Below are 12,355 nucleotides of genomic sequence, written 5' to 3'. Positions count from 1 at the left end.
ACACAACATAGAAGATGACAGGCTTCAATTAATAGAGAGGAAGTAATAACGTTTTACCCCTGCAACCTTAAAAACGTCCTTATTTATGGAGCCAAAATGGGGGACATAATGGGGGTGAGGACAAAATGGGGGTGACAGGGCGTAGTTTGGACAACACAGACAGAGTTTGTTGAAGGGGCGGAATCTGGTGAATGTCTAGAGTCTGGTAGAGGTGGAATAAAGTTGGGGTGGGGGCGCATGCACTTATTTGGGCCTAGGGCAGTAGAAAGCCTACATATGTCACTGGCTCTAGCATAGACTGACCGTCCTGCATTTGTGGTGGCTAAGGAAGAGGTGGTTTTCCAAGGTAACCTGAGTGTTGATGTGTTATCAGTGGAGAGATTTCAGAGTGGGAGAGATGGATTTTCCAGCTAGCAGTTTTGCTGCCACATTTGATGCATTTGCAGGCCGAATTTGGGTACATTTGTGCATACAAGTCTGGAATTATTGTTAGTTCTAACTACTTCCAGGTGTCCTCAGGTAGGATGAATTTGGGAATCCGTTGATGTTAGCGGCAGTAGCGGAGGCAGCTTTTGGTGTCAGGGGGGCGGCGGCCCTCCTTTACCCCTTCTGGCTCTGCCACTGGTTGGCAGTTAGTGGTGGGATGTGCGTGTCCTTGTCCTGGTGTTGAGTCTTTACATAGCCTCTGTGTGATGAGGAGGTCATGGTCATCTATGCTTTTCTTCTGAGGTGGAGGGAGATATTGAAGAACGCTAGCAACAGTCGCGATTAACACACAACTTCAGAAAAGTCCTTGTAAGAGTGAATGGGAAGGGACCCTGCTTGAGCCACTGAGAGTAACTGGAGGGTTAGAATGTGGATTGGGAAATGGGATTGTATTTGAAGGTGTTGAATGTATCAGCGACAGGTCCTCCGTGAGAAGACAATGGTCGATATGGCAATATTGGCATTGTTCCCTTGGTGTACCTCAGAGGATTGAGATGCTTTTCTCTTGCCCCCTACAAAGATGGCGGCTGCATTGTGTTACTTTGCCACAATCCAGATGGCTACGATTACTGGGACGTCACGCTGCACACAACACTACTCGGAACTACTCTGAAGAATTCCCCATGATGCTGGTATTTGAAGAGACACGATGGAAGCTGCCTCACATCACATCGCCCAAGTCAGTCTTTATGTGCCAGCACTCCCTTGTCTTGTGAATTCTCCTCATCCCATACTGCTTCTTCCTCTTCCCGTCCTCCCCGTTCCTAGATTGTTCTTGTCTTCTGTCCTCCCCTCCCCGTTTTGGCCAGATTCCAGACCATCCTGCATTTTCTCTGGATTCTTCCTGCTCGGACCTCTGCTTCCACCACCTTCAGAACTATTCCATCTCAGCTAAGGGTTTTATTCGCAAGAGGGTTTCGCTCCAGGTTCCACAGTCCTTTCTGTCTTCAATCTCTGGATAGCCTGTGTTCCTGCAGAGGCTTCCATGCTACACCCTGGCCTCACAATACAGGTTCGTGACAGTCGGTTGTAAGCAAAGGCAAGGGAAAGAATATAGAATTTGAGAGAGGTATGGAACAGAATTAGTTAGCTGGACGACAGTTCACCACTGAAAGAACATGTAATAGCTACAGAAGTCCAACAGAGACACATCTGGCTGTAGTTGGTGCACCTGGCATTGGGGGCACTTACTTACAGAAGCCCACGCGATGCTGAGAAAAGACCTTGCACTTATAGATGTGAGAAAAGAGATCGGGAAAATAAAGCAAAACTAACCAGTGGAAATCCTTGGAGACAACACCTAGAAAATGAAACTGGAATCCATAAGAAATATGGAGGCAATACGGGAGCAAGAGAGAACATATGAGGATGGCGCTTCCTTTTACCTTTTTAAGTTGCACAAAGTCATATTCAGTCTGTGTGAGAGCACTGATTTCATCCTCGTACCTGAGGGAAAGCGAGAGAAAGAAAGTTACAGGTTAATGAAGGTGTACTTTGCTTGCTGGTTCAGCCTCCATTCTGTGTTATGCACCCTTCAGTGTCAGCTGAATACTTATTCAAGTGTATGCATTAGCTAAAGACCAAGCGAGGCGTCAATGTGGGAAGAAAAGTCATACTTTCAGCAATTCAACACATGGGATTTTATGAGGTCAACCTGGTCTATTGTGACAGTATGGAAATGCCATTGCTGCGTTTGGGATCCATTCGGTTCCAATAGAGGAGTCTATGAAAATATAGTCTGGGCGCAAATAACAGCGCATGGCAAGCAGAAGTCATATTATTGATGGGGTGGATTAGCTTCCGGTGATGCAACATGACATTCCATCAATGGGATACAGGATATGGCAATGATGGAGCGTAATCAACAGAAGGCATGAGATGCCCGGGCTGTGAAATGTGGCATTCAATCAGTGCAGCATACAGTACAACATGACGTTAATCAGCAGGTGAGTTGCCAATGATGGAACGTGTAATGTTCATACAATGACACAACTGAGATGCCAGGAATGGAACACATCACATGCCATCAACTGAACAACCCCATTTTGTTGAAAGGTAGATGTGTTGGCACAATGCAACAATGGAACAGACGAGAGGGCAGTGCGTAAAACAAGGCTTTCTGAGGATAAGCGGGCAAGTCTCCAGTGGTTGAGCATATAGCAGTCTATGATGCAACAGGCACGTTCTCACCCGTTCCATCCATAGAAATGTCATATGCTGGAACATATGATATCAATCGAATGGGTAACCTGAAAGTGTTGGTAGACAAGGCAATCAATGGAACATATCGGATGCCATCATTAGAACATAGCATTCCACGGGCAGTGTTGGAACACAGAACCATTCAGATGCCAGCACTGAAGTGCCATTGTTGAAACATGATATTCTGTGTATAAGGTATTCAGATGCCAGTGTGGGCACGTGTGACATCCCACCAGTGGACCGGAGGAGGCAGTAGCCTGGGTGATGGGGCTTCCATGGCTTAGTGAAACATTCCATGACATTGTTGTCAAGCATGCATTTTTCGAGGATCGGGAAATATTGCAACAGTGGGACGGGTTCATCTCCATCTTTGGAAACATATTACTCTTGATTTCTTTCCAGTAGCAGAATAGATACTGTTCGTCTTTCCTCAGTGGAGCAGATCTCATTACCTGAAATGATGACAACCTGTCTTCAGAATGGATGGCGTTATCTCTGCAGAATCAAATGGCATTTGTTCTAAGTCCCAGGTGGTCTCACTTTTCGTTAACCCATGACATTAGTGTTGGTTTCCGGGTGTGAGCATGTTTCAGATGATGGCATCCCATCAGGAAAGCACAATGTCTTTTTAGCCTGGACACACTGTCTCCCCTCATGCGGAAACATGCCCTTGCATCGGGTGGTGGATCACAGAGCTAGAGAAAGCCTGATCAAAACTCCCGCAACCGAAAATATGCAATCAATGGAAAGGATAAGATTGTGCATTTGGGAGTGGGGATGCAAAGAACAACCTCTGGGCATATCAAGCAAAATTGCATTTGACCAAATGTTCACGATTTTACAAGTGGATTAGAGTGCATTAGGTCACTGGAACAAGGGCCATTCTTAAGCAATATAGCCCATTCATTGGGCAGGTATGTGCCTGGAAGCCCGACTTATGTTCAGTCAAGGGTGCGTAAGGAGACTTCGGGGTACATAGCTGCCCATGGGGCCTCTTCAGGCGGGGTTTAAGGCTATTGTAATCTAGGCACAGGCCTAGTAACAGGCTTTGATCCAGGTGAGAATAAGACATTCAGAGATGGCAGCCGAGCAATGGGCACACTTCGGCTGTGTGCCCCTAGTCCGCCCTCAGTGCCTGTGTGAGTTGAGACACTGCTGAAGGTCTGTGGTAGGGGGCCGAGGCAGGGAGGATGGGAAGGCTTTCATTGGGGTGGAGCAGCCAGTGAATAGCCAGCTAAATGGAACAGAGAGGGAGCAGATGGAGCAGAAACTGCCAATGGGTTGAGCTGCATCCTGTGAGCCATCAGGCAATTATTGCCGGAAGGCCTGAATCCTGCTTGGCTGTCAGGTTGGCCTTCTTTCAGTCTGGGTGCTGATACAGGCTGGAACAGTTGCTGTTTTAAGAGTGGAAATAGGACCCAATACACTTCTTGCCTTGTGTCCCAGTCTCAGGCAGACCATTTAGATTATAGCGATCCCTGCACTCCCAACAAAAAAGTGCAAAGTTGGCATTTTTAAATGTCCTGCAAAACTAGTGAACTAAGGCTAAAATTTGCAATGTGTAGCATTTAACTCCCTCTGCCTCTTACTGGGACTTTTTGTTTGCCGCGCCCACAGCACCAGTGGCCCCAAACACCCTGGACATTGGGAATTGAATGATGCAAGTTCATTAGCTACTAGCCTGCTCCCTCTTGGCTCACGCCATTCGGCTGGTTGAGTATGGCAAGAAGTGTGAAGTGTGCTGGGCACTCTACCTCTGGCAATGGGAAGTGAAGGCAAGGAGTGAGGTGGCCCCTTTGCCCTTGATACTGATAGGAAGGTCACTTGGCTGTCAGACCACTTGCAGGATGAGTATCTCAATGGCCCAATCACATGATACCCTACACCGTTGAAACCCGATGACGGCAGTCGCGGGAGAACTGCCACCACTGCTTAGTGTAAGGACATCCCAATGTCCTACAGTGCATGGCTTGTTTGAATTCAACTGATGTCCATACAAATATGTAGAGCGGTACTCTGTGACGCATTAAATGGGTGCCTTCATGTTGATGCAGTCTCATAAAAGGTGCATGGAGCTTGGTGGCCTAGAAGAGAATGCATTTTCATTTCCAAGCTGTACATAAAGACTTCCAAGAAGTCTCTTGTGGGCCTCATGACGAGGTCAGCGGTAAACCGCCGGTGCTACCGGAGGGTTGAGGTCGACCCTGTAACAGTGAATCCGCCACCTGGCTTTACAAGTTCCGGCAGAGTGGGAAGTCAGGCAGGAGATTTGGTAACTCCCCATTCCCGTGGAGTCCCATAGGACTCCATAGGAGTGGGGAGACCGAAGCACCGGCACCGCTGCCAACAGTGCCAGTGCTTCTGGGACGTCTGCCTACCGGGGCCGGTGCACCGGCCCCTGCAGGCAGACACGGAGTGTGGCGGTCTGGACACAAAGGTGCCGGTAAGTTTACCGCCACACTCGGAATGAGGCCCACTCGTCATGGGTCTTGGCAGGGTTACAGAAAATGACTCTTCAGCCCAGACTTGTATTGCCCTCTATACTTTGATATGCCAATGGCTTCAGAACTAAATAAATCACTCGCAATATGTGTGCTTTGTGGTGGCCATGGCTGCTAAAATAGCAGCCTGGGGTTCTGGATTTATCACGCGTAAACATACTGAAACAGGTGAAAGGGTTAAATATTGTACAACTAATGTTATTTCAGACAGAAAGAACAAAATCCCTAGTGTGCTCCATCAGTAACCAAAAACAATAGCTTACCTTGTTCAACGGCTCACCTGCACGAACATATTACTACGGACTACATTGACCAACATTCCTTTCTGTTTGGGCGGTGACTACAGCCTTCTGCCCTTTGAACCGCCTTTTTTACCACCATACGATATGATATGAACGGGAAAGGCTCGCGCAAGCTGGCCTTCTTTCGAAATTGATTGAACAAAGAATCTGTCAAATTCCCAGACGCATGAAATATGCATCAAACTTAGAAAGCTCATTGACGAGAGAAAGCCCAGGCCTTCCCGAGAAGATCACCGCTGCGGTCCGCTCTCAGTACAGCGTGAGACAATAAGCAAGCGTCGAGCAACAAAACTGTCAGACAAGTGAATTATGCAGTCAACAACAGTGTAATAAATGGTTAACCAGGGAAACACGAAGACCATCCGTATTCAACAAGTACCACTTTCATCACATCCTGCCATGAATCGACATGAATCTAAGATGGCCATCGGGTAAGTAGCACTCCACAGTCGTTCCCGAGATCAAGGTAAGAAATCCACTTTCGTCTAAGTATTTATTTGCCATCTGAGACTTAAAGATACCTCACTGTACACACTAGCACATGACACATTCTTTCACCCGATGTTGTGGCATTTTGTTCTGACCTCAGGTGGATTTGCCTCATTCTGCGATGCCTTCATTACTGTTCCTGAACATCTGCAGCAGCACTTTGCGGAGCCTCACTGCTACTACGTTATCTCTATATTGCATTCATACACTTCCTACGCTACCTCACCTGTTTATGTTGTGCTTAGCAAGGTGAGCATTTTACTTACCCGTAACAATTATACAAGCAGCCTCTACACAATGAGCAGTGCTTGCCATTTCTATGCCTCCTAGCCTCGTCAGTCTTCCGGGAGAGCGAGCACCCATAAGTGTTCACCCTGAGACACCCTCTCGCACTGCACGGGGATGAAGTTGGGGACTCTTCCAGGAGGTGTGGGGTCTGCAGTGTTCCTCTAGGCCGGTGCCAATAACATTGGAAAGGGGGACAAGTTGGGAATTTATTTATTTATTTATTCGTATTTGTTAAGCGCTTAACAGCCCGGAGGCTTTGTGGTGCTTGTTACATGAGGTTTCAAGAAAAAAAACTTAGTTACACATGAAGGACATATACAGGCATGATTATTGTACAGTTGCAGGACAGTTTGTAAAGACGTGTATTAGCAAGCGATTTAGTTAAAGAGAGTAGTTTTAAGGTTTTTTCTAAAGGCAGAGAGAGACGTTTCTGCTCTTAGGGCAGTGGGGAGCGCATTCCAAAGCTTAGGGGCTAAAAATGGGAGTCCTATCCCTCCTGCTTTGGCCTTGTTAATGCGTGGTACAGTGAGTTGGTTGGTGTAGCAATATCTGGTGGGCCTACTCGAGAGGGATCTAGGAATAGTATCTGAGAGATAGGGAGGAGCTGTGCAGTGGATACATTTGTGTGTGGTAGTGAGAATCTTGTATGTGATGCGTTCTTTGGGAGCCAGTGCACGGACTGTCTTGTTAAGGAGATGTGGTCTCTTTTAGGAATGGTTAAGGGTGCTCTTAGTGAGTTATTTTGAGTGATTTGAAATCTGTTTATGTTTTTTAGGGAAGTGCCAGCTAGGAGTGTGTTGCAATAGTCTAGTTTTGCACCTATGGTCGCTCTGGCTATTGAAAGACAATCTTCCTTGGTTAAGAAAGGTTTGATGGCATTGATTAATTTGGTGCATAAGGCAGAGGCAGAGACAATACTGCTGACTTGCTTGTTCATAGACAGAGTAGCATCAATGTGGACCCCTAAGGTTTTGACAGATGATAGGACTGGGATGATGCAGTTGTCAATGTTGAAATTAGAGTAAAGACAGTCTAACTTTGCTAGAGTGGTCTTTTGGCCCAGAATGAGGATCTCTGTCTTGTTCCCGTTGAGGCATAGGCCATTAGTTGCCATCCATGCTTGGATGGTAGCATATATTTGCCTGAGCAAGGTGGCGTCTTGAAGATATGAGCCTGTTAAGGGAAGGGGCACCTTGGTATCGTCAGCATTAGTATATGCGATCCCAAGTGCATCCAGTTTGTCAAAAAGAGGCTTAGCGAAGAGATTGACAGTTTAGAGGCAGTACAGGATCCCTGAGGGACACCACAGTGTATGATGGTGGGGGCTGAATTAGCTGTGTTTGAAAAGACGTTCATAGCTCTTCCCTCTAGAAACAAAGTGATCCATGATGCAGCTTGGTCAGAGAAATGTGCTGAGTGTGTGAGGTGTGCAGGGAGGGTTTTATGGTCAACAAGATCGTACACCGCTGAGAGGTCAAGGAGGAGAAGAAGGGCGGGCTTCCCATTGTCCAAGATTTGAGTAATTCGATTTTTTAGATCCAGCAGGGCTGTTTCGGTTCCGTGCCCTTTGTGGAATCCCGACTGTCTGCTTCCTAGGATAGAGTTATCTTCTAGGTAGGGTTGGATCTGGCTGTAAGCTGCCATGTCTAATATTTTGAGGAGGAATGGGACAGTTGTTATAGGCCAGTAGTTGTTGGGCTGTGTGGGGTAAAGTGTAGGCTTTTTTAACAGGGGGCGCACCCATGCCTCTTTAAGGCTGTCAGGGACGATGCCTGTCTCAAAGGAGGCATTAATGAAAGCAGTAATGAGTGGAGCAAGTGGCTCTGCGCATTCCTTAATGATTTTAGGGGGGCATACATCGCCTTTGCATTGCGATGGCTTCTGGTGTTTCAGGAGGTCTTTGACTTCTGTTTCAGAAATGCCATTAAATGTGAATTTGGGGATGTTGATATTTTTGCCGATGGGCAGAGTTTGAGGTGGTTGGTTCAGTTTCAGTAAGGCGTTGTGATGGTCAAGGATTTTATTTTGTAAGAGGTCTATTGTTTTTAGCATGGCGGCTTGTATGCTTTGCACCAGGCTTCATCTTTGACAATCTCATCTGTGGAGATGGGAGGATTTGTGAGTTCCTTAAAGATGGTAAAGAGTTCTTTGGATTGAGAGTTGGCGTCAGATATTCAGAGGTTATGGGCTTGAGATTTAGCTTTAGAAACGTCATCTCTGTATATTTTAGCAATAGCTTTGAACGATTCCTTAGTGGTGTTGCAGGGGTTGGCCTGCCAATTTTTTTGCGCCTGTCATTTGTTCTTGTGTAGGGTTTGGAGGTCATCTGTGAACCACGAATTAGAGTGGGAAGATTTTTTTTCATTTTTCTTCTTCTAGTGGGGCAACGCTGTAGGGTTATGGTCGGGCCAGAAGCCTCATGTAGCAACGAGTGAGAGAGTGGATTGACTGTCTGGGGTTGGTTGAATTGCACATGGGAGGCCTGAGATGCGGCCTCGGATGTGACCGCGTCGATGGCTGTCTAAGGCTCAGGGTGGTGGGATGCTGGGACGGGAACACTCCAGGGATTAACATCAGGTTGTCCGGTGTGTTGTGGAGTTGGGGTCTTTTGCAGGCGCTTTGTATTGGAGGGTTTCCTTGGGTGCTGCTGAGCTTGCATGAGGCCCTGATGGCCCATGCCTACTTTCTTTGTCACCTCACAGTCAGTTCTACGCAGTTCCTTGAGTGATTGCAATGAGTGCTAAGACGACACATGGCTGGGGGTTGACCAGCAGGAGGATCACACTTGAGTAGGGGGATGCATTCGTGGCAGGGAGGGGGAACTTTATAGCTGGCAAAATTTAATTTACCCTTTTCTAATGGCTTTGCAGGCGAAGAACAATGGTCTGGAGGGTTTAGGTATGTTAGACCGAATGTAAATTGGTCCCAGCAATTAGAACGAAAAAAATAAACGAAACCCATGCAACAACTGATCGTTTTGTATACGGCACGGTTTTCAAACCTCTCCATCCCCCCATTTGGTTTTCAACCCCCATCCCCATCCCCCTTCCTCACTTACCTGTTTGCCCACGGCCTGGTCCACTTCAGCCCTGCAGCGTCAGATCCGTGTCCCTCAAATGCAGGTCGGATCCGGCACCGCAGGGTCCCTCTTTCTTTTTTTCTTCTTTTTTTTCAATCCCGTGCCTCCAATTTTGAGGAAGCAGAGGACTCCCCTGCAACCCCACAAAGCTAACAATTACCAAACATGGGGAGCTGGGGGCACGCCCGCAAACCCCACTACCCATGTTCAGCATGTATTAGCCTAATTGTTTGGGGTTTTTTCTCGATCGAATGGTACTGACCAGATTCGGTCAAATGTATCATTCGATCACACAGAACCAAACGATTATGCTAATACCGATCTGGAGAGTTGCCCAGAGCAATTGCCAGAGGTTAAGATTTATTCTAAACCTTCCAGCCATCACTTCTTTTGTTTTGCTATTGTCACCCCAAGTGGGACGCGTATGCCCAGACGTGGGACCTGTGCCTGCTGGACCTAGAGACCCAAGCTACTCATCACTGATAGCGCCCAATGATGCTGAAACATGTCTGGGGATGCTTGTGGTCTCGTGAAGAAGGGATGTTACCAAGCAGTTTAGGCTGGACTGCTCCTTTTGGGGTGGACCCAAGCCTGATTTGCATATGGTCGTTCCCTTTTTGTAATGGTTTGGCAGGCGAAGAACGATGGTCTGGAGGGTTGCCCAGAGCAATGCCAGAGGTTAAGATTAATTCTAAACCTTCCAGTCATCACCTACTTTGTTTTGCTACAGTCACCCCGAGTGGGACGGGTATGCCCAGATGTGGGTCCCGTGCCTGCTGGTCCTAGAGACCCAAGCTACTCCTCACTGATGATGCCCAATGAGGCTGAAACATGTCTGGGGGTGCTTGTTGACCCTTTTGGGGTGGGATCAAGCCCGATTTGTATATGGTCTTTCCCCTTATGTAATGGCTTGGCAGGCAAAGAACAATGGTCTGGAGGGTTGCCCAGAGTAATGCCAGAGGTTAATTCTAAACCTTACAGCCATCAGCTCTTTCATTTTGCTAAAATCTCATTCTCGTTTAATGGTGGAACTGGGTGTGGCATGTCTCCTTGCCATGGTGCAGAGGTGGCCTGTGGTCAGAGGTTTTGCTGGTTTAAACACGGTGGGGCGCATTCATTCTGTTGTCTTTCTGCTGGTGAGTGCTGTAATTTTAGTAGGGAGCTCTTTGCAGATCTACAGCTGGGACGACTCTGCTTAGAAGACCTGGAGCAGCTTTATCATCTAGAAGATAATCAATCCCATCCCATTGCAGACACTGCAATAATACATAAATCCACTAACAGAGACAACATTATTGTCAATTTGACAAATAATTCACAAAGCGTCTACACCAGGGGTGCACAACTGATTTTGACAGAGGGCTGAAAGTACCTTACATGATGGCTATAGTGGGCCAAAAAGTAAATGTGGGTGGGGCGGTAGGCACGGTGGGGCGTGGCATGGCAGGAGGCTTTTTCAACCCCCAATTTTTATTAAACACATGGAAAAAGAATACGTTTTTGAGGTGTAATAATTTTTATCTGTATTTCAAACTTATATTTTGTAATAAACATTTTCCATTGTTATTTATTTCTATTTAGTTATTACATATCATCTGTTTAATTAAATTATATATATTTTATTGACACTTGATTGGACATTCCATTATTTTGGACTGCTATACTTTGCTGTTTGGATTGCCCAAGAGGAGTATGGCCTTCGTTGAGTCAGGTTTCCACAAAAAGCAAAGGATATACATCTCCTAACTGTGCCTGTTTTAGCTTTATTTTTGGGTTCACTCTTGGAGTGCGACACTATGCCTCATAGCCCCCACCCCTCAACCAAACACTATGCCCCATGACACCCACCCCTCATGCAAACACTATGGCCCAAGACACCCACCCCTCATGCAAACACTATGCCCCAAGACACCCACCCCTCATGCAAACACTATGCCCCAAGAAAGCCACCCCTCATGCAAACATTATGCCCCAAGACACCCACCCCTCAAGCAAACACTATGCCCCAAGACACCCACCCCTCAAGCAAACACTATGCCCCAAGACACCCACACCACAAGCAAACACTATGCCCCATGGACCCCACCCCTCAACCAAAAACTATGCCCCATAACACCCACCCCTCATGCAAACACTATGCCCCAAGACACCCACCCCTCATGCAAACACTATGCCCCAAGACACCCACCCCTCATGCAAACACTATGCCCCAAGACACCCACCCTCAAGCAAACACTATGCCCCAAGACACCCACCCCTCAAGCAAACACTATGCCCCAAAACACCCACCCCTCATGCAAACACTATGCCCCAAGACACCCACCCCTCATGCAAACACTATGCCCCAAGACACCCACCCCTCATGCAAACACAATGCCCCAAGACACCCACCCCTCATGCAAACACAATGCTCCAAGACACCCACCCCTCAAGCAAACACTATGCCCCAAGACACCCACCCCTCATGCAAACACTATGCCCCAAGACACCCACCCCTCATGCAAACACAAGGCCCCAAGACACCCACCCCTCAAGCAAACACTATGCCCCAAGACACCCACCCCTCAAGCAAACACTATGCCCCATAGCCCCCACTCACATACACTGAACTTGCACACAAACACATTCAGGCAGACCCGACACACCCACCTCCCCCTCCGCATCTCAACACACACTGCACTTGCACACAAACACATTCAGGCAGACCTGACACACACCCCCCCTCCGCATCTCAACACACACTGCACTTGCACACAAACACATTCAAGCAGACCCGACACCCCACCCCCCGCATCTCAACACACACTGCACTTGCACACAAACACATTCAAGCAGACCTGACATACCCCTCACCCCCGCATCTCAACATACACTTCAGACATACAAATACCCATACACACCTGACACACCCCCACCACTCCTGCATCTCAACATACATACAGAAACAAAAAACACACACACAAACATACAGCCCCCCCACCATGTACTTACCCAGGCGTGCTGGAACG

At 47.5% G+C, this 12,355-nt stretch overlaps 1 protein-coding gene across 1 annotated transcript in view; it reads right to left on the bottom strand.

Moving 5' to 3' along the window:
• LOC138582393 (keratin, type II cytoskeletal 80-like) overlaps positions 1-12,355 on the bottom strand; it is a 179,855-nt gene that overhangs the window by 46,814 nt on the left and 120,686 nt on the right. Inside the window, exon 3 of the mRNA XM_069653659.1 lies at positions 1,872-1,932. Coding sequence (XP_069509760.1) covers positions 1,872-1,932 — 61 coding nt within the window. The remainder of the gene's footprint in view (positions 1-1,871; positions 1,933-12,355) is intronic.

This window comes from Ambystoma mexicanum, chromosome 3q (genome assembly GCF_040938575.1).
Source record: "Ambystoma mexicanum isolate Mex_15411 chromosome 3q, UKY_AmexF1_1, whole genome shotgun sequence".
NCBI lineage: Eukaryota > Metazoa > Chordata > Amphibia > Caudata > Ambystomatidae > Ambystoma > Ambystoma mexicanum.
This window is presented reverse-complemented; position numbering and strand designations above follow the sequence as displayed.